The sequence below is a fragment of the Diaporthe amygdali genome, assembly GCF_026229845.1.
Source record: "Diaporthe amygdali strain CAA958 chromosome Unknown NODE_30_length_622097_cov_64_914702, whole genome shotgun sequence".
Taxonomy (NCBI): Eukaryota; Fungi; Ascomycota; class Sordariomycetes; order Diaporthales; family Diaporthaceae; genus Diaporthe; species Diaporthe amygdali.
In genome coordinates this window covers 435,184-457,135 of record NW_026517050.1, presented here as the reverse complement: position 1 = coordinate 457,135, position 21,952 = coordinate 435,184, and the positions used below count along the sequence as shown (strand labels likewise).

The 21,952-nt window shown below is 51.9% G+C and overlaps 5 protein-coding genes across 5 annotated transcripts; 2 read left to right on the top strand and 3 right to left on the bottom strand.

Annotated features, from left to right (window-relative positions):
* Positions 1-1,069: 1,069 nt before the first annotated feature.
* Positions 1,070-5,205, top strand: J7T55_014220 (uncharacterized protein; the record flags this gene model as incomplete). Its single annotated transcript, XM_053132281.1, has 3 exons — positions 1,070-1,236; positions 1,311-5,089; positions 5,162-5,205. The coding sequence occupies 3 exons, from the start codon at positions 1,070-1,072 to the stop codon at positions 5,203-5,205; spliced, it is 3,990 nt and encodes a 1,329-aa protein (XP_052989821.1).
* Positions 5,206-5,705: 500 nt separating this feature from the next.
* Positions 5,706-7,317, bottom strand: J7T55_014219 (BCL5p; the record flags this gene model as incomplete). The annotated part of the gene is made up of 2 exons (XM_053132280.1): positions 5,706-7,001; positions 7,069-7,317. 2 exons carry the CDS (start codon positions 7,315-7,317, stop codon positions 5,706-5,708), a joined length of 1,545 nt encoding a protein of 514 aa, XP_052989820.1.
* A 2,350-nt stretch (positions 7,318-9,667) lies between these two features.
* Positions 9,668-11,335, top strand: J7T55_014218 (uncharacterized protein; the record flags this gene model as incomplete). The annotated part of the gene is made up of 7 exons (XM_053132279.1): positions 9,668-9,795; positions 9,899-9,966; positions 10,034-10,039; positions 10,144-10,261; positions 10,336-10,435; positions 10,515-10,922; positions 10,979-11,335. The coding sequence occupies 7 exons, from the start codon at positions 9,668-9,670 to the stop codon at positions 11,333-11,335; spliced, it is 1,185 nt and encodes a 394-aa protein (XP_052989819.1).
* A 1,209-nt stretch (positions 11,336-12,544) lies between these two features.
* J7T55_014217 (uncharacterized protein) lies at positions 12,545-17,143 on the bottom strand (the record flags this gene model as incomplete). Its single annotated transcript, XM_053132278.1, has 3 exons — positions 12,545-14,208; positions 14,279-16,116; positions 16,176-17,143. The coding sequence occupies 3 exons, from the start codon at positions 17,141-17,143 to the stop codon at positions 12,545-12,547; spliced, it is 4,470 nt and encodes a 1,489-aa protein (XP_052989818.1).
* Positions 17,144-18,189: 1,046 nt separating this feature from the next.
* J7T55_014216 (uncharacterized protein) lies at positions 18,190-18,645 on the bottom strand (the record flags this gene model as incomplete). Its single annotated transcript, XM_053132277.1, has 3 exons — positions 18,190-18,233; positions 18,331-18,467; positions 18,542-18,645. 3 exons carry the CDS (start codon positions 18,643-18,645, stop codon positions 18,190-18,192), a joined length of 285 nt encoding a protein of 94 aa, XP_052989817.1.
* Positions 18,646-21,952: the final 3,307 nt, after the last annotated feature.

The window sequence follows — 21,952 nt, the reverse complement described above, 5'->3', positions numbered from 1 at the left end:
CTATGTAAAGCCAGGAAAAGGAAGGATCTCAAGCCCGCCGTCGTCCAATTTGCCAGGGCAGCTCGAGTCGAGGCTGATGCACACCGTTGTCACTTCTTCGATGCCCACCAATTCACATGTGTTCATGGTGTTCATGAGCTTCTCGCTGACTGGCATCCGAAGGGCCCGGGGTTGACTTCACACGATTCATGGCAAGATGATCGGACTGCTTGCTGCGCCATGGGCCTGACCACAAGGTCGCAGTGCCTTTGGACGTGCCTCTTGGACCAGGACCAGGCCTTGATATCCGCGAATAAGACTGCTGGTGGCGTCAGTTGACACGCTCTCACATACTGGAGGGATGTTTATGGGTGTTCGGCGGGCAGGCAGGGCGTTCTGCGCTCTAATGTGAGGGCAGCACGGCACCCATATTTGGTGGAATTAGGTTGCATACGCAGGCAAAGGCTGCTACGGCGGCAGATGAGGAGGCCGAGGGCGATGAAGCTGTCTACAATCTCATATCCATCCCAGCGGGTCCCAAGTGGAGCATTGCGGTGCGGGAGCCTGAAGGATTACGGAGTGGGGGCCAATAATGGGTCAGCCCTCTGCGTCGTGGCTCAATCGTGAAGACTTCTCAGGTGCAGACAAAGCCAAGAAAGAGAAGTCTGGCTCAATTATACTTGCTTGACTTCATCACAAAGAGAGAAATTAGGCTGCATGTTCCGGTACTCTTTAGGTAGGCAGCCGAACCACAGCCTTTGTGACATGGTGAGACCCCGGGGTTATTCCTGCAACAGCCCCTGGCCTAGCCCAATCCCTTGTACTCAAGCGCTTACTTTCTTTCCAGGGCTAAGCTTTAGCTGCCTTTCGCCGAGGTGACTCAGCTGAGACTGCTATCAATCCATGGTCTCACAAATACTATATCAACATCTCAATCCCAGTGTTGCTCCCATGAATCCTGGCTTCCCAGATCTCACGCGAAGGCTTTCGATTGGAGAAGGCACCGCAGATCACTGATCGCGAACTTACTGACAGCCCATTGCTCAACAACAAAGTCGCCGCTTAGGGCTTGGCTTATCATCTCGTCAGCATGGCCGAGGTGTCACTCGACATCTCCCGCATTCGCGGGCAAGTCTCAGCGAAAGACCTTGTGGCTTATTGGAACGAATTGCGAGCAGACGGGAGCTCAGACGCTGCAATCTGTCAGGCATTGCTGGATGCGGTCGAGCAGGAGTTGGTTTCGCCGGGGGTATTCGAGTAAGTGGATCTGAGAACAACCCCCTTGCCCTGGAACAACAAAGATGGTGTATATTTTACTAACAAGTCATTAGCATCTTTGTTCCATGGTCGAAGTCCCCCGCTGTCGTTTCCAAGTGCCTAAAGTATGAGTCCGATGCGAAGATACGGTCATGTGGCATGAAAGGACTGGGCAGACACTTGAAGCGTCCTGGCAAGTTCAACTGGGAGCTGACATGGCAAGCTTTGGAGGGCACGGATGGGCTTGTCCAGATATTTTCGAAAAGCTCTGTTGCCGAAGTCAAGACACTCTCTATATTCATCGGATCCTGTAACCGCGGCCGGAAGGTCGAGGAAAGAGAGCGATGCATTGAAGAGCTCCTGCGGGCCCTACTCCCTGGCGTATACACTTCTTCTTCGGGGTTACAGAGCAAAGACAGACGTCCTGTCCATCACCATTACGCCAAGATGTTGTCTGCCTGCTCACCAAACTTTGTCAACGACGTGCTCAATTCGCGTGACAGTTCAAACCCTCTTTTCAGGTGGCGTGATCTGACCAAATTGATCAGGACCCACAGGACTTTGCTGAGAGAGCGGGCGATCAATCACCTGTTCGGCAGCGGTCCTGAAGACAAGGATGTTCCCCAGTACCTTGATATCTTTTTATACAGCGACAGAGATTTCGCAACGAAGGCTCTCCAAGGTCGTCTCGAGGGCACTGTCACCGATAAAAGGTGGGGAGGTACCGCTGAGATCAGTGTCTTGATGCCAATTGTACATCGTCTTTCGAAAAACTGGAAAGCTCCTGTGGAGGTAAAGCGCCACATTCATGATTTGATCAAGCTGGGACTGGAAATTCTTGGCAAAAGTTCAGATAAGCGAAAAGACGGATCCAAAAGTCTCTGGGATGTGACTTTCTCACGATGGCAGATTTGGCCAGACCAATACGAAGACAACTTGAGGCTTGGCCTACGGTTGGGACTCGCCAAGTTGCCACACAGAGACCCCGGAAGCTATCTCAATGTCTTGAGGCGGTTGCGCCCAGGTCCAAGAGAGAGGTTGCTTCAGCTTTGCTATCTCGAAATTCCAGAGCAAGCACTCGACATCTTTTCCGCCAATGACTACTCAACCGTTGCCAAGCAGACTTGGCCTGTTGAGTTATTTTATCTCATGAGTACTGAGCAAGCGATCCGTTTGCTGAAGAAGTTGTACGCAGTGAACCCAGACTACGACTTCCTTCAAACACCGGGAGGGACATCACTCCTCCCTGGCCGAAACGTCGGACCTGGGAATAACTTCAACGTCGAGCTGTACTTGACAATGCTGCAGCGCAGTGACAAGAAAGTGCAACAGGATGCGCGAGAGGCGATCGACAGGCTCCGAAGAAAGGCTGTTGTGGCAAGGGAGCAGACAAGCAGAGCGAACTTTGCAAAAGCAGCAGCATCTTACGCAATCGCGACTGGTGATCTGGATGTATACAGCGAGACCATCGTCTGGCAGCAGCGGTTCGTCCGTGACCCACTGACAGTGAAGACAATATTCAGCCGGAATGCAGTTCATACTGAAGAAGGTATTGAGCTACTGTCAGGAATTCCCACTCCCGAAACGCTGGCTTCCACATGTAGAGACAACATTCCGCTTCTCCTGAACGAGATCTCGCGAGGCATTGAGACCGCAGATGCTGTTCTCAGGACTCTCCAGGAGTCGTATCTCCTTGCGAAACGAGAGCCGTCGTTTCAGGAGTATGACTGGACGCATGTCAAAGGGCTGTTCAGTGCAGTGTTCAGTTCACGGGTAACGCGGTCACAGGCTGTGTGGAGAGACTTCCCCGTGTCACGAAGTGAAGTTTCCCACGTCATTTGGAAAGCGCTTCTGGCAGCGTTCGAGTGGATGGAGGCGGATTTCATTCAGTCACTTCGAGGTCCAGTCCAAGAGCTGCTGCAAGGGTCACAGCCTGGATTTCTCGCAGCCGCCACGAAATCATTGCTCGACGTTGGGACGGAGAGGAGGAGAAAGCGAAAGGCACAGGAAACGTCGCAAAAAGGTAGCACCGAGTCAGTGAGCAGCAGCAAGCCCTCAGAAGCGCAGCCGCCTGGATTTCCTGGGGCGGCCAAGATACCGCCGGGATTTCCTGGGGCGGTCAAGAAATCATCATCAGAGGATGAGAGTCTTGAGCAAATGTCCTATCACGCTCTGATGGAGTTGGCGAGCAGTGATAGACCCGCTCTTGCGTCGCCACTCATCCTGCAAACCATCCTGGAACGGCCGGACGCTAGCTCGTGGCATAGGATGTTGCTGTCGATTGGCTTCCTGAAGAAACTGCGAGCTGAGGAGGCACATGAACTGCTCCTAGAGCTTGCAAAGGGGATTGGTGAGAAATTGGAAGAGCAGTCGTATGTTCGAGTGGGCGAGACCGAGCTCCCAAAACATGCGCCCTCTCAGCCTGCCGTGAAAGTGACGACAGTGAAATACCTTGCCCAGCTTCTCAACAAGGCAGAGTTTATCTCCAATGATGCTGCTGTCGAGGTTTTGATTGAGCTTTTCAAAGCTGCACAGCACCGGGATATCCGGCTTGCGGCACTCGACAGTCTCTTGAACTTGCTGGATAGCATTTGCACTGGGACACAAGAAGAGGTGCAGGCCGACCCCACGGTGCGCAACATTATGACGGCTTTGAAGACAATCGTTCCCATTGCCGGGAGCATAAATGAGCGACGACCGCTTACGGCGGAAGATTGGAAGGAGGCAGAAGGAACCGGGGTACTACCAGACTTGTCCGACGTAGTTCCGGGCACTCTGCCACCGTTGATGGAAGCAGTGGTCTGCGCAGCGGGTGGCGGAGGTCGCCCAGGCCTCAAGAAGTTGGAGACTGAATTCATCGAGCACTTGGTTATCCCTGTGCTTGAACAGTCTCAGCAAGAACACACGAGATGGCTCAATATGTTCCTGGCCAAGCACAAGGCTACCGCGCTGAAGAACGACCTCCCAGAGATGCCAATCGCGCCACGTCTTTGGAGGATCGTGTTGAACAATCACTACCCTTCCATCCCCATCAAGCATCTCACAGCCTTTCACAGATACGCAGTTCATTGCATTGCGCCGGCGCCCGCATTGAAGCAGTTCACTGCATCTTTGATGGCTGACCCGGAGTATCGGAAGGACCCTGAGGTGATTCGTTGGCTAATAACCGCCCACGACACCAAGAACTTCCGTATGTCAGAAACGAACACGCTGCTCGAGCTCCTGGATCGGCAGCAACAGCTCACCGAACGTGGCGTTTTGCTCGATATGATCTCACAACATGCATCATTGTACCTTGATGAGTATGAGAAGTATGCATCTGTGTGGGAGGAATTCGTCGGTAATCTCTCGCCGCGGTCGAATTCCATGTGGAGTGAGGTCTCCTACAAGATATGGGACAATAATGGCCGTGCCATTTCATCACGATGTATAGATCTGGTCCGGCACAAAAAGCAGCAGGGGCAACGCCTCATACTACCCTCAACGACGGAAATGGAGCTCTGGCTCCTCTTCACTGTGGACTGGTGCAGGGAGGACAACAACTGCAGGGACTTCGTCTTCAAGCTAGAAGAGTGCCTGTTGACGATGCTTCGAGAAAGCGATACTGGTGCCCTCTGCTGGCACGAAATCGCGCGTGTGGCTTCCGAGGTGATCTCCGCGATGGTCACTACTGACAAGGAGCGTTTGATGGTTGCGAATCATATGGGCGAATTTGGTGGTGCTGGCGGTGCCTCAGACGGCACAAGGCAGCTGGCGTTGGACCTGATCAAACTCGAGGTGGTGCTGAAGCTCATCAGCCAGTGCCAGGCAAAGAAAATCGGCGATGCGTTGACGAGTCGGTTGGAGGAGTGGCGTACATGTGATTCTGGCGCTATTAGAGAGAGGGTGTTCTTGTGGGAAAAAAAGAGGAAGTCAACATGAATAGTCTTTTCGGGGCGTGATCGAAATGTCGGGCTCGAAATGCTGTAAGCCGACATAATGCTGTACGGTCATTTGCTAGTATCTTTGCTGCTTGTGTTTTGTTTCTCTTCCGTTACTCGTTTATCTAGCAACAATTAATGAAGACCCCTGCGTCTTGTTTATACTTTTTGAATCTGTGTCTCCAAATGGACGTGACAATTGATGCAACTTGAAGTCTCATTATGGCGACTGAGCCGTACCGTTTGCCAAAGCTACCTGTGTAGAGAGGGCATGGGAAGAGTATATTGTTTGGTAATTGCATTGACATCGGCGGCGGCGAGTGTTGGCAGTTTCGTTAGGACTAACACACTACCTAAGTAGTCAAAGAGCTGATTATCACTACTTCAGGTTCAGGATATAAACACAAACCAACAACTGTCGAGACTCCCGGCAGATCGAAGTCTTCTATCTCTGTAAATTTCTTGTTGCCGCGCTATGAACCTTGCTCCCGTCTTGTCTAGGTGCGTCCACACCATTTGACAGATCCTCCATTACTCTTTACAAAATGCTCAGAATTGGACCTTTGCGATCTCCTTGTCGATGTTCTGCCAGACCACGGGCGGCAGCTTCGCTGTTACCCAGTAATTGCCCGCGCAGTCCTTGCCCAGCACGTTGTACACATTCCTCAGCATGGGCGGGTCCTGCTTGGTGCTTATGGCGTGGAAGTACACCGGCTTCCCAGGAACGGGGGCGACGTCGCTCTTTGGGCCTGGCTTGACGACGGCGGGGGCAAAGTCGACGGCGTCGAAGAACTTGGCCTTGGTCCAGTTACTGCAGGTCAGCATGATGCTGGTGGGCTGGATCGGCAAGACCGGGCTGTTCCCGAGCTCGCGAGTGAAACGTATCAAGCCTCTGATTTGGCCCTCGGTGGTCTGGCTCGCGAGTGACTGGCGATACCGCAGGGCGAGCTGGCCCAGCGGCAAGAAGCGTGCCTCGTCTGCGGTCAGTTGGGTCTGCGCTGAGCGGGCAAAGTTGCTCACGTAGGCGGCGGAAGGATCGAAGACGTCTGGGAGGCGGCTGCGCAGCTCGAAGACGTTGTTGAAGGCGACGGGGCGGCTTGAGGGCCCGGACGCCCGGAAAGTTATCTGGGTCAGCCAGGCTGTCAGGATGTCGCCATCGCTGACGAATGGCGTTGCTGTTGCGGCTGTCCCGTTGCTCACAGTTGTGCCCTGTCCGTTGGCGTTCGTCGCTGACAGGTCGTCTGCTGCTTGCTGCCTTAGAATCGCCATGGTCTTTGCCGGAAGGAAGATCACCTTTAGCTCGTGCTCGGGGACCCAGAACTTGTCCCAGATGAAGTGCGCAACAAAGCTCGCCATGCTGAGGCCGCTGAGATTCTTGTCCTTGAGGGCATACGTCTCCTCCTTCTCATGTAGCGGGCCGGTTCCTACAGTCGCCATGGGATCCTCGCGCGTGCCCATGAGAGGAGCCACTTGGTCCTCCTTCCCGGCGAGAACCTTGCACCAGTTCTTGATGATCGCCAGTCTGCCCAGGCCATCTGTCATGGTGTGCGGCCAGTTGAGCGAGACTAAGGTCGCATCTAGGAAGGTCACGACATGCAGGCCGAGCTGAGGCGTATCGCTGTACAAGTAACCATCAATGTCGCTAGGTGTCGTGTCCGCGGATCCAAGGAACTCCCGGAACCGCTCAGGGCTGCCGTGGATGTGGATGTCACTCGTCGCATTGGGCATTTGTGATGCAAGTGGATGCTCGGCGAATGAGACACCAAAGCTCTCCTTGGTGAACCGCACTGCAGGCCTGTCTGATGTAAATTCTGAGGGAACGTGAATCTCGAGCTTGTTGTTGGGCTAGAACTTGTTAACAAAGGTAGTGCAGAGAGCGGTGAATCTAGACATGCGCTGAATATGAACATACCCCCTTTCTAATTCTTCCTCCAAGCTTTCGCCAGTCGCCAATCTCTAGCAGCCGTGCCAATCCATCGTGGAGCTTGTCAGCGTCAAGAACGTCATTGAAGCGCAAAGTCCACGCGAGTATGATGGACTGATTTATCGAGTTGTCATCAAAATGGTGCATGGGCAAGACATCGTCGGTGGGCACGCGCTGGGGTTCGATCTGCGTTGAGCCCCAGCCGAGCATCGTCATGACACCATCAATGAGCCCCATGATTGATAATGCGGTGTCTCAAGACATCGACAGGCGAAAAGTTCACACCAAGCAAGCGTCGAAACACAAAGGAAAAAGGATTCACAAGAATCTGAGGCCAGGCGGCTGGAAAGGCACCCTTCATCCTTCGCGTCTTACCCTTGGCATCAGCAAGGGTAGCTGCACCGCCGCACCTTACTACTGTAGACTAGTACTCCACCCTCCACGTAGGATTCGGGTCGGAAAGGTCCATGTCAGACAGATAAGCTAAAGGGACAGTTGAGACACCGCCTGGTTGCGAATTGCCAATGTCGATTGGGCAACCTGTTTCTCACCTGAAGAGAAAGTAAGACAATCCGTCCCAAACCTAGTCTCTAAAGCTTGTGTTTAGCCAGACCATGGAATTAGCAATGACAAGACGCATACAAGTTGGGAATTGATGACTTGTCCGAGGTCCGAATTTTTCTTATGAGCAACAATGTGTATGGGCTGACAGTCTCTCTCCGCTCGACTCATACACCGAAGCTCTCTTGGCTCCATTTGGGAGCCCACGAGACTCGTGCGACCAGGAAAGTAATATTCCTGTCCTGCAAAATCCTAGGAGGGCTGCAATGTTCATGGAGCTGTCCGTGTGATTAATAGACCAGGGCTAGTGTTCTAAATTATATAGGGTTCTGAGTGCATATTGGCTGTGGTTGAACAGACGAAAGCGTGTACGAGAATTTTCGAACTCCAGAATGTGATAATCCACGATGGGGCCCAATACCGCGCGAGCGGTACGCATGGGAGGAGCTGAAACTTTGAAGGGCAGTATCTGTGTACACGGAAGCGGGTGGACAGAAAGCGGGTTGTCCCCTGTCCGACTTTTCCCCTCTCTCAGCATCTGTCTACCTACCGGCCACCGCACTGCATTTGCATCACCCACCTACCCACTCCAAACTTACCCTAGACTTTATCTGGTTTGGATTGTTCGATAGGGGCCGATTCTGGGGTTGTGCCTAACCACAGATAGCGATCCAACCCTCATTTGATATGCAGTGCAGTGGCCAACAGATGAGGCTGTGACCATCCCAGGGCACCCCTGAATCTGGTATGCTGGGGCGCTTGCACCTGCAGCTTTTGTAGGCGACGAAGAATTCTGGACCAACCTGTCACCTCACTACTTTGAAAGTATTACTCTGTATTTGGATCGTGGAATGGCATCCGACAGATTGAAATGATTTGTACCTCGAGTTCAGATTTTAGGTACCTGTTGATTTAGAAGTGGCGTTTGCCTCAAGCCATTGGCCCTCATCATAGCGTCAAACGCTCATCATCTACCCTTTGGACAGCTTGACCTACGGCTTGGAGACCCTTTAGGAGCTTTTTGAATTGATTGAATTTTCTTTTAATGGTGTAAAAACGAATAAATGTTAGTCTGAACCCCGTGTCTAGGGGAGAACTGCAGCCGTGGAAGCGTGAACCAAATTACTTCGAGAGTCAAGACCCTTCAACAGCGTGTCATCCACCAGACCAATTCAGGCTCTGCTACAGCACGAGTAGACCCGAACCCGCGCAGTCCGGCAGCACGCACTCGTCAGAAGCCTGGGACATTCGACCCGTGGCTACCACGGCACGTCCGTCCTCCGCAGTTTTCTGTTCGTGCCTCAAGGACGAGATGAGGCCACGACATTTTATGGAAATTCCGCCTCGATCGCGGAGAGCGTTGACTTCAGGTGAGTGTGTTGTCTTGGTGTTACAGCCGCTCCGTCATTTCAATACCTCCGAGTCCCTGCCAGCACTACTCGACATCCGGTGGTCTCAATATATTGCTTCAAGACCTAGTTTATGTGTTTACGCAATGGTATATTTGATGTACACCTCTTGTTTGCGAAAATGGCCTTGGCCATTGCGAAGTATCAGGCTCACAAACTGGCTGTAAGATTAAGACTAAGGGCAAGACACGCAGCAACTGAGCAGGGAAATCTTGTGGCACCAACCCGCAGCGCCGGAATGAAGCCGCACAGGCTTTCCGGGCTGGAGGGCCGGCCCTTCAGCCCTTGCAGCTGCCGGCACAAGGCACGTCATCCAGGGTCTCTAGCCAGGGATGGGTGGGCCCCTTTTCGTCCTATCTAATTGCGGGACAATGCGCTGGGCCAAATATGACCAGGTCGCTCCCTTGACTCGTTGTTATTATTAGTGCCAGGTGTTCCATCATCCCTCTCCTCCGAACCTGAACTTGAACTTCTCAAGGGCTGGGAGACTGCAACGGCCACAACAGCTAGGTGCCAGCCCTCATTGCCGCCTGCAACCATCCACCCACTTCGCAGCCCAGTGCAGAATCCGGCGCCGGATCCCACTCCACCTGGGCTAATATCACCTACCATCGACCATGGCAAGCAGCGAACGTAAGTCGGCTGAGGCCGACCGGAAGCTGGAAAGCGGGACTGCCAAGAGTCCTCCGGAACCTGCGAGCGGCTCCGGTAGTCTTGGTGGTCTGCATCCGGCATTCTTCATCGCGTAAGTCTGAGCTCCGTGCCGTCCTCCGGGGGGTAGTCATTTTCGTCGTTGTCGTCCTCGTCGTTCGGTTTGCTAAACTGGCATGGAATGCTACCTTATACAGTCTTTGGATCGCGCTTAGCTCGAGTGTTATCATCTTCAACAAATGGATCTTGTCCACAGCAAAGTTCGGTACGAGTGCCCCCTTTAACTCAATAATCGCGCGTGGGAGACGCCAGCTGACCTGTATGACTTATAGAATACCGTGAGTTGCATCGCATTATACCCCAGCGCAGACGAACCGCCCGTCCTCTCTACTCAATAGCAAACACCGGCCGGCCGATCACTGACGATGTCCTTCCACCACAGCGCTATTTCTTACAACATGGCACCAAGTCTTTGCCACGATCATGACCCAGCTCATGGCTCGCTTCACCAAGATTCTCGACTCGAGACATAATGTTCCAATGACACCACATACATATGGGTTAGTGCTATATGGGCCGGATTTAAAGAGGATGACTGTTGGACGGCTGCTGATTTATCAATTGTCTCGTACAGGCGCGCAATAGTGCCCATCGGTGTCATGTTCAGCTTGAGTCTTGTCTGTGGTAACCTGGCGTACCTGACTCTCAGCGTTTCTTTCATCCAAATGCTCAAGGTGCGTTTCATTGGCACTGCCCATGGGAAACAACTCCTGGCGGAAATAAGTTTGCTGACAATGTCCTCCCACTGCACAGGCCACCACCGCTGTGGCTACCTTGCTTGCTACATGGGCGTTCCGAATCGCGCCCCCCAACGTCAAGGTCCTCGGGAATGTCACCGTTATCGTCTTGGGTGTGGTCATTGCGTCCTTCGGCGAGATCAAGTTCGTCATGAGCGGCTTCGTCTTCCAAGTCGGCGGTGTCGTATTCGAGGCATTGCGTCTCGTCTTGGTCCAGCGCCTCCTGAGCTCGGGTGATTTCAAGATGGACCCACTGGTATCCCTGTATTACTTCGCTCCTGCGTGTGCAGTGACGAATGGCCTCTTCACCGCGCTCGTCGAGCTGCCTCGCTTGACCATGCAAGACATCTACAACCTTGGACCGATGATTCTCTTTGCCAATGCCTTCGTGGCCTTCCTGCTCAATGTTTCTGGAGTTCTCCTGGTAAGTGCCCCTCTCCCATGTCTAAAAGGCTTGCGGCTGACCCTACAATTCATAAGATCGGCAAAACCTCTGCCGTCGTCCTTACCATGTCCGGCGTTCTGAAGGATGTGCTGCTGGTCTTCGCATCCATGATTATTTTCGGGGACCCTGTTACCGGCCAGCAATTCTTCGGCTACTCCATCGCTCTCGCCGGACTGGTATACTACAAACTCGGTGCGGAAAAGCTCCATGCTCTGGCCAAGGACACGCAGCTGCAAATCACCCAGTACCGCCAGAGCAACCCGGCGAGGGTGAAGCTCGCGGGCGCAGCTGCTATTTTTGTGGTCGTCTTCTTCATCGTGTGGGCGTGGGGCCCAGCGTCTACCAGCCAGTATACCGAGTACGTGAAGGCTCGCGCTGGGTACGGAGGTTAGAAGAGAAGCTGCCGCCACTATCGGGGACAGGGCCCTCGGTTTGTGATCTGGCACAAACCGAAGACGATGCGAGCACTACGACTAGAATTTTGCATTCTCCTAGACAACCTGGCGGTTCTTCGCCTGGACACACTTGTGTTCGAACTACGAGGAATCGACTTGACACCATGGAACTGGCCGAAGATGTGACATGACCGTGCCATGTGAAACAGATATGGCTTCCCCACATCGCGACTGAGTTGAAAGGTGCTTGGCAATCTGGAAGACGATGCGTCAACGGTAAGACTTAGACAGGAGAAAAGAAAGTAAACGAGCCATGAGACCCAATAAGTCGAGTCGTGAGGTGGAGCATCCAGCGCACGTTCTACTTGAACCCTGCCGTAGGCCCATGACGCAAGTCTTCGTGGCTCAGTTGTACGTTGCATTCAATCTTGATCGATAAAATCAAGTTACTAATTCCCCACTAGGGTTAGAGCGTTGGTCTCATACTCCTGTATGACTCGCTGGGACACCAGTGAGATATCCAATCCAAAGGTCGTGAGTTCGAGTCTCACCGAGGACAACCTTATCTTTTGCCTTTTTCAATGACTTGTTTTATTTTGCTCTCCATATTCCCTTCCTTGGCATTATGGTGTTGCCAATTGTGTCTCTCTGGGAAGCTTCATGGTTGCGACCTGTGCACACTGGTAGTGTTTGAAAATAGAGGTATAGCGTCGATGAGGTGATCGACTCGGCGTGTGTGGTATTGAAGCTCGTTCATAGATTGTCGATCAGCGGTAGTAGAAATCAATGTGTACTGTTGGTGATATTCGTCAAGATGATGATGATGTTTGCTGTTGTGCTCTTCTAGATTGCTTGTAACGGTCTGTATCTCGAAAGTTTATCGATGACACAACTTTGTACTGTCCCAAGTTATGTTGTTTGCTTTTATGCAATCACTTAATCGTAACAGTTGATAGGACGAACCACTCTTTTCAAAAGGGCATGAGGAAGTGCCTCAAGTTTTAAAGAATTCACGTATTGGGTCTGATAATGACGAATGATATGATGCTTTACAGCATAATAAGTATTAATATCATGGCATCTGTACCTCGTTCTGTCTAATCCAGTATATGTCCCGAGAACGCTGTTCTATGCTTACACCAACGCCTTACGCCATGATTCATTCTATCCTTTCTCAAATCAAAACATATACACATCTTAGCTTCCTTACGCCTTCTTGCCCTTGGCGGCGCGAGCGCGCTGGGTAGGCCTGACTCGGAAGAGATAGTAGGTGCCCACGGCAATGAAAATGTTGAAGATGCAGTAGGCCCACATGATGCCGAAGTTGCGCCACCTGTCGTCCCAGAAGATGTTGCTGCCGGCCAGGTACTGGTCGCCGTTGGAGAGGGAGCAGTAGCGGCACGCGCTGGTGTCGTTGGGGTTCTGCAGGTTGCCGATGCTGCCCTCGGGGCCCATCAGGAAGGTGGAGAAGTAGTCGCCACAGGTTTGGCCTGACGGTGGGTTGATGATGGTCGTCTCGGATACGGAGCAGGTCACGGATCGGCCGTGGATCATGGTCGCGGCCATGCCTGCAATCCAGTAGGTGAAGGGGCTGACGCGGTACATGAAGGTCCAGAAGCCGGGCAGCGCGCTGGGGGTCTGTAGGACACCGCAGAACATCATGCTCAGAAGCATGAGGATGGTGACGATGGCTCCTGCTGTGGTCGCGTCGGGCAGGGCGGCGATTGTCATGTGGGCGAATGTGCTGGCATAAATGAAGAGCATGATCACGAAGAGGAGAACCAAGACCTGTCTCTCTCCGCTCTGGCCAGCGCCCATCACGGGGTAGTAGAAGCAAGCCCATGTGATAATACCCGTCAGGATTTGCCAGGGGATCTCAACAATGATGTTGGCCATCATGAAAGCTTTCCAGCTGTAAGCCTTGCTTGGTCGCTCGCGGACCTCATACAAGGACCTCTGGGTGACGAAGAGCGGCTGGATTTGTTGCACAATAGTCGAGAACAAGGTGATGATCTGGAAGGTCGAGAATACGATCATCTGCATTCCGACACGACTTCCACCACCCCGGTAGAAAGAGAAACCGACGAAGAGACCCGCAGCAAAGCCGAGGACCAGTTTGGCCATGATGTAAGAAGGCATTCGCCAGTACTGTTGGAAGACCCGGATAGTGACAGCGACAAGCTGTGCCATGAATGGCATGGCGAATTCTGAGTGGGCACCGCTGTCTTCAACTGCTCGCTCTTGGCCCTTGTCAGTGGCTATTCTGTCAATCTCGGCCTCGACATCCAAACGCTGACGACTGTTGAGCCAAACCGAATGCCAGTCAGTGGTCTGCCCGTTTGCGATCTCCAGCATATATTCGGCTGGGTTCTCCTGGGATCCACACTTCCGTGCACCGTTGGACTCAAAGTAATCGAGCAAGATTTGCGAGTTGTTTCCGACATCGCCAAAATAGACTGTTTTGCCTCCCTTGGCCAGGAACAGTAACCGGTCGAATTCTTGGAACAGGACGGCGCTAGGTTGGTGGATAGTGCACAGCACGGCCTGACCAGCGTCGGCGAGCTTGCGGAGGAAGGCAACAATCGCCCAAGAACTTTGGGAGTCAAGACCGCTGGTGGGCTCGTCCAGGAAGAGGAGTAGCTTAGGCTTCGCAGCCAATTCGACGCCAATAGTCAAGAGCTTGCGCTGCTCGACATTGAGTCCTTCTCCAGGAACACCGACGACCGCATCGGCGAAGTCGCCCATGTTAAGCATCTCAATGACCTCCTCGACAAACTTGTACTTCTCCTCTGTGCTAACGGAGGCTGGCTGGCGAAGTAGGGCGCTGAAACGGAGACTTTCTCGGACAGTGGATGTTTCCAAATGAAGATCTAACAGGACAAAGTCAGCTCGTGAAAAGTAATGACAGCGAATTCTTGATTGCTCTCGAGATTTGCTTACCTTGTTGTTGCACGTATCCGGTCTTTCTTTGGAAACTTTCGTCCAGAGGCTTTCCGTTGACCAGCATATCTCCAGTGATCACTCCCATTGTGACTCTTTGCGCAAGAGCATCAAGCAAGGTAGTCTTTCCAGCACCACTGGTGCCCATGAGTGCTGTGAGCGTACCGGGCTTAACCCAGCCTGAAACATGATCCAAGAGGCGACGCGTCTCTGTCTTGATCTGGACATCGTATGTGACGTCCTTCCATGTGAAAATGTCCGTTTGTGGCTCCAACGCATTGACATTAGCTCCAGACTCCTGCATGGCGTCACCGCCTGGACGGGTCTCCTGTGACTGTTCGCTGGAGTTGGCCGACTTCTGGAGGTAGGCTGGGACACGTCCACGCTGGAATACGAGGAACTCTGCAGCGCTGCTCATGGAAGAGTTGAGCTCGGTGGTCAGCGTGTAAAGGGCCAGGAAAAAGACCAGAAACGCGATTAGGATGCCAAAGTTGCGCCAGACATGCGAATAGTAGTAAGAGAAGCTCGTCTCGATATAAGAGTCTCCGTTGACAGTCGCACGGCCAGCCACAGCTCCGACCGCATTGCACATCCATGAGTCTCCAACCAGAGGAGTGTATGAGGGAATGATGCTGGAACAGATGTACTCATGACCATGGAACTCGTTCGCGACCAAGATCTCGAAAGCGTAGAAAAGCGGGTTGATCCATCGGATCCAACCAAACCACACCTTCATCTCAGGGACGGCAATCATGAAGCCAGTATAGATACTGAGAGCAAGGATGATGATACCAGCTGCACTCATAGCCTGAGAAGACGTTTTTGTTGCGGCAGCGACAGTCCGGAAAATACCCGCGAACACGAACGTGGTTACGTACGTGACAAGGAAGAACAAGAAAAATTGTCCAGGTTCCCGACGCAGGCCAGCCATGAAGTATAGCACCAGGTTGAAGCATACGGAGATGAAGAACTTGACGGGTATATCGGCAACGATACCAGCCAAGGCCTCGGTGGCAGGATGGTAGAAAGCGTAGGAGGCGTGTTTTTCGACGATGGGGCGTTGTGCGTACAGACTGCTAATCTCGGAGACCGAGCTCAGGGCATTTGACAAGACGGCGATGAAAAGTGCAGCTCCTTTGGAGAAGAATCCAGCAGTGGATTCATAATTGACCGGAGAGTAGAAGAGAGAACCCATAATCAGGGCGATGACCACCTGCATGATGGCATTGACAACTGTAGCCGATTTATCTCCCCAAACTCGTTGATAGGCTCGCTTCACGTTGAGGCTGACCTGCTGGCGAACTGTGATGATGTATGGCGAGCCCGGGCGAGCATGCTTGGCTTGTCGGTGCTTCTTGGCTTGGCGGAACGCTTTCAGAGTCTCGTGCTGCGTCTGGCTTGGGTGTCTCGCTAGTGCGTCTTCGTCGTCTGACAGTGGGTATTCTACCAAATGCCCGGAAATGTCATCCTGGAGCTGTCGGTACTCGGGGGACGAGCGCCAGTATGTCTCGAATTCCTCTGGTGTGCGTGGCACCTTGTTCTCCATGCCTTCACGAGCCCTGCGCTCACTGGGATTTGTGACTGACGTCAGGAAGTCTCCCGTCGTCTGTCGTGGAGGACAATACCATCCTTGTCGTTCAAAGAATGCTCTGGCTTCCTGTGCGGGCCCGTAGTAAATCTGACGGCCTTCATATAGGACAGTTGCTTTGTCGAAGAGGTCGTAAATTGCCTGACTGGCTTGGTATATCGCAACGGCGTGGGCAGATCCGAAAAGGTCGCTAAAGAGACGAAGTGATTGAACAAATTTGAGGGCAGTGGCTGAATCGAGACCTCGGGTACTGCATCAAGACTTGTTAGCAGAAATAGGAATATTGAGGACTTCGAAACATAGACGTACCTGTTGTCCCATGCGGCAAAGGGAGAACCGGCGAGCATCATCTCAGCAATGCTGACACGCTTTCGCTCACCTCCAGACACACCTCGGACGAAGTCATTTCCGACCTTGGTATTGTATGTCTGTGTCAGACCGCAAATGGCCATGACAACTTGAGCCATGAGTTTTGAGTATTCATTACGGCTCAGTCCTTCCATACGATCAGATGGTGTGCGCACTGCAGCAGCAAACTCAAGTGTTTGGCCCACAGTAAGATGTGGGAAGTGCTTGTCGACTTCCTGATTGTAGATTACCTCGCCCTTGAATTCCTTCTTCATGCGTGTTTGAGGAATACCGTCGTAGCTGATGGTGGAGGTTTTGTCCAGGCTGAGCCCGTTCAGCTCGCCGCTCATGGTCTTGAGCATTGTGCTGCAGCCAGAACCAGGCCGCCCCAGGACTATCAACAATTCGCCATGCCTAAGTAGGCCGTCGAACTTGTTGAGAATCCTCTTAGGTGCTTTACTTCCAAAATGGAAAAACTCTCCGGGTCGTAGTGGTCCTGCTGCAAGAGATCCCACAGTTTGTTGTAATTGGACAGCATCTCCAGTTCCAGATACCGTGAGATCCTTGAACATGATACCGGTCCGAGCTGGACGGATACCGCGTCCTTCAATTTGACGGACGACATTTTGGACCCATTTTGCAGGATCAAAGTTCTTGCTTTGTGGGTTCAGTGAGTCGTCACTGGCGTTGTTGAAAGAAATGGCTTGAGACAGATCTGCAGGCTGACCACCAGCCCCAGAGGCTTGCGAAAAGACGGTGGCGATACGTCTCAACTCTTCGGCGTCCTCTGGCTCAATTTCTGTCGCCACAGCATTATCGACAGTGGTTCCTTCGTCCGACGCGGTCATGACACGTGAGAGCTCTATTTGTCGTCCATACTGGTCGACATGCTCTGTGGCCGGCGACTCGGCGACCGGGTCCTTCTCCATGGTCGTTGGGTGTTGCTTCTGACGCAGTAATTTGATGGTGTAGGGTGGTATTACGGAGTTCGTGGTATGGATTAAAGTATTATACACTGCGAGCAGAGCTATGGGTAAGATATAAGGTCCCAGGGGCAATGTTGACTAGTAGCAGATAGATGGTAACAAGTCTGGGACACTCTGTATCTATAAACATCTGAATCTGACAACTAAGACACTTCAGCCCCTATGATTGATAATGAGTCGGAAATAAAGCAAAGGGCTTTAAGTCATCACGGACCCGTCTCCGGCCCGTCTCCCAGAGACCAAGATAAATCCGGTGGGCCGCGCGTGCGGCACCGAGCAGTCGAGAAGCATCTGCGCTGTTTCGGGGGCTTCGTCTTGGCAGCTCGCAGTTTTCAGTCAGGCCGAGCAGGAGCCCTATCGAGGCTAAGAAGGGATTAATCATCTCTTGAATTAGATTAGGATGATATCACAGATTGCTGTGGTAGAACGCGGCCGCGGCCCAGCTACTGTGCAGAAAAGGCCGGCCTGTCGATCATCGGTCCCTGGGAAGTTCCCGCTCTGACAGCTTGGCTCGGGATGTCACAGCAATCCGGGCGCCCGGGTGGCGGAGCCAATGATGGGCGATGCCCCACACCCGGATTGACGGATTGTTACTTAAATACCGAGCTGGCGCGCCCCCAAACTGCTGTCCGTATGAACAAGTGTTCTTGGCTCCCCCAGATAGCTCCTTTTCCCTACAGCTAGTGACGCTTTGTTCATGCTGGCTGACCTTGCATGTGTTTGAGATTCTACTGCACTAAGTAATATGACATGTTTAACAAAGCCTTGACGACCAGCGATAAGATTTCCTGAATTATCAATTCGTAGTCCGTCTCCCATTAGCTCCATCGGTACTGCGACCGTTAATCTTCAGATGCCAAGATTGAATCGATCTGTTGTTGCGGCTCTCGCTCCGTCACTCTTTGTAACGCGCGGGCCTAGACTTGACCTGCACGTCATATTAAGCTTTCGAGTAAAATTCCTTGGATTTCAGTCAATCGTCTTTGAGCCTAAGTTACCGAAGTGATGCTCGCATGGTCGGCATCCTCCTCCACTGCGGTGTGTTGTTGAGAAGTCGAATCGCCGAGCTTAATTGGCAGATCCGGCCCCGTGGGTGCGTTTTGTCTACCCGGCCCCATTTTCCCACGCACGTTTGGTCGCGACCGGAATTCGGTAAGCCAGGAATGCCGTGGAGCCCGTCACGACTGCGAGCATACCCTTGCCTAGTGTCAGCCTTACATCACTAAGCACCTTGGCACCCAGGTGGATTTTGGTGTTGATTACGAGACTGAGTTGTGGGCGCAGTCTTGGGTTTGAACATATACTTTTGCTGACGACATGTCCACATAAATGGAAGCTTACACATATGAGTCAATAGATTCCACCAGAAAGACCAAAAAGTCGCGGGGCTTGACAGAATTACTCAGCTGATTTCCGAGACCTGTGCAACTCCCGGAGCACGGCATGTATGTTCGGACTTCTGCTTCTTGTCCCACAGGAAATCCAATAGACCCCACCTCAGAGCCTTTTCGGTCTGGCCATGTATGACAATCTGTGAGAGAACATGAATCACTCGGCTTACTGCCCGAAGTGAAGGAAGCAGGAAGTATGCAGCAGCCCGCACTATAAATACTATGGGGCTTGTTGCCTATCATGGCCCGTGCTTCGCTCAGTGCAATGCGAACAGAGTGACTGGCACACAATCACCTGCAAGAAGTGGCCTAAGCTGGTAAGATAAGATTATCTGAAGCAGAACGAGTCTTGGTCCTTCGCCCGTCCTTAATAGTTGATGTTTGACCGGAGGCGTAGCTGGGCCCATCGAGTATCACAAGGCCGATCATGAGTGAAACGTAAAGAATATAGCAGCAGGCTTGAATCCTTCCTCACGGACGCATGCTGAGGTCGCTCGTGGTGTGGATCCCAACATGGCCGAACCGGGTTGGAGTTATCCATGTTGAAAGAGGTTCCTAATACATTCAGGGGAAGCAAGGGACCGAGCAATGAAATTTGAGCACTCGTGTCTCTGCTCGTTCATGAAATAGTGTATACAAATATGCAATGATGTATAGTTCGAAGTCAGACAAAATAAGCCCACTAGAATCGGAGGGTTCTGTGCTGGGACGGGAGGCACCTGGTGAGTCTCCAGTTTTAGACCTAGTATTCAGATATGGAGCTTCTTAGGAAGGGCAAAGGCAAAAACACGGCTTTGTGCATTCTGTCAAGGTGGCCTTCAGCTCAACAATTGGGCCCCAAGCCAGTTGTAAAGACTGACTCCAATCAAACCACAACTTAAAATCCGAGACGAGGCTTAAAGGGAGACACAGGTCCTCCTTGGCCCAGTATTTAAGTCGCAGCAACTTTGCCACCCAACCAAAGATTCTGACTAACTATTCGGTGTGTTAAGAACCTTGGAAGGTGTTCTAAGCCAGTTGGGATGGCACCATTGGTGACAATTCAACAGCAGTCAGGAGTGAACTTGCTAGCCGCACGTAAGTGAAATGATTGTAGCATATGCATCAGTGATAATATTGCTAATTTTTACCGATTGTTTTGTCCTACACATTATCTTTCAATTGATGTACAAGAGAAGGCCCTGCCAGAAGTTTCGTACAAAAGATTTCCGTGACATGGTGACCTTCCCCCTAAAAGAAAAACCCCATTGTTCCTTGGATTATAAAACAATTCTTTTGTGAGGGTGCACTTACACCGGGGGTATGGGGCTCTTCTCAACGGTAGTTGAGCCATGCAGTTACCGCTTAGGAGGTCTAAATCGCGGGTGATTGAGAGAGGGAGTTGGACCGTTCAGAAGCTCAAGCGCTTTAAAATCTCTAAACGGTGTAAAGCTCAGTCTACAGTTTGACATAATTTACATGGGAGTTTCAAGCTGTTCCGCACAAGATATCACCAACTCAATCAGCGAGGCAGAAGAAAGGAAGGGAAAAGGAGGGAAAGGAAACGAAGAAAATAACTCTTGAAAATATCAAGAGGGAATTAGAATGCAGGAAGTGTTTCTTAGAATTCCAGTTAAGAATGTGATTCTTTTCGGACAGAGTTGATGTTGAAGGCCCTCTGGGTCATCTACTATCTTGCCTTCTGCCAACTGTCCTTTCCTTTACATCTCTTAGCAGTTTTAAACCGTTGAGGGATCTCAAACTGCTTACTCTGCTAAATAGTCCAAGTTCCTCTCTTGATTTTGAATCGTATACCCACCCTTGGTCTAGGCGGTACAGTATCTGTTGAAGATTTTGACTGTATTTGTCCTCGCTCCCCCGTAGCTTACGTATTTAATGCTTTCATACCCCTGGAATGGAATATTGACCTGCTAGCCAGCTTTCTTGAGCTTGCTGTTCTCTTACAATGGTGGGAGAAAATGGGCTGAGGACAGAACAGGCTCCGGCTGCAAGGGGACCGCGGTCCTTATATGAGCGATCTGTACTCTGCATAGAATCGTCTAGAATATAGATTGTCGATTTTATGCCTCAGTTTCTTCGGAAGTAAAGGCTGCTAGCCCCCGAAAAGCTGTCATTTTTGGAGGTATTCAGCTGAGGAAGTTGAGAGGCTCTACAATCGGCAGCAGAGCGGGAATGGTCGCACTGGGCAGAGTTCAGGTTTTACCGTGGAGATATGAGCGAGAACACCCTTGGTATATTGCTCGGCTCCTTTGCAGTATCATTTTCGTGAGCGGCAAGCCGGAATGGAAGATCACGGCCAGCCAGGGATCAGTTCACCGACCCAGCCAGCGACTGGATCGAAAAAGTCGCTGGACGGTGACATCTGGGGAGTCACCAGCAGTGAATAGGTTGATCATAAACCAAAGATTTTGTGGCATTCCACATTCCCCATATCGTTACAGCTCTATTATATCTTGCTTCCGGATGAATAAGTGGTGCGTGATTCCACGTCTATAGAACACGCGTTATAGGGGAGATCCCAGGGGTGGACATCTTATATTGTGAGTGCTGGTCCTCCTGTCCAAGACATGGCCTGAGATGGATCGATTACAGCCTCTAGGTTTTTGATATCGTCTGCTCATACTCAAAATTTCGTGGAACCTGCTCTTGCCGCTGCTTTTTGGTCCGAAGGTCCACAGGCGTTGCCGGGATGGTGACATAGTCACTCACTTGCTTCATACCAAGCATTTCTCCTTGACTCGGTACTAATTGCTCAGCGCGACTTTTGTGACAGCGAGGGTTGAAGCGAAGAAAAAATCGACGAAAAATTGAAATGAGTGACCTGAGAGACATGCTACTAGAATCCAGCGGCAGCGTATGCTTTTACTGTTTGAGCTTTCTGCTGGAGGCCCACCATACAAAGACGCCGTAAGAAGGCAGACATGTTATTTCTTCGCGTCGTTGCCAACCTGCATGCGCGAAGCGCCCACGCGTCGTCCACACCGACGCAGACTAGTCATTACCAGATTTTTCGGGCGATCGTTCCGAAGACTGGCACAAGGTCGCCGGGTCCGACCCGGGCTTGGCGGAAAGTTTCGTCCCCATCGATCCTCTAACGACAGGTGGTATGTCGGTAGATATGGCACAGCTCGGCTTGACCGAGAAGTGTAGTCGCCACACTGAAGTTGGCGAATACTGATGCAGTTACCTTGCTTCTGGAGTACCCTTCACCTGCCCAAAGTGGTTTTGTTATTTTTAGCGGGCCAGTATAGGAGGATGCGACTTTGTCGAGGCGCAAGATGAGGAACATGAGCACGCCATTTGACACCATCACGATTGACATCGCGCAGGACAACCCGGCAATGACCAAAGTAGCAGTGCA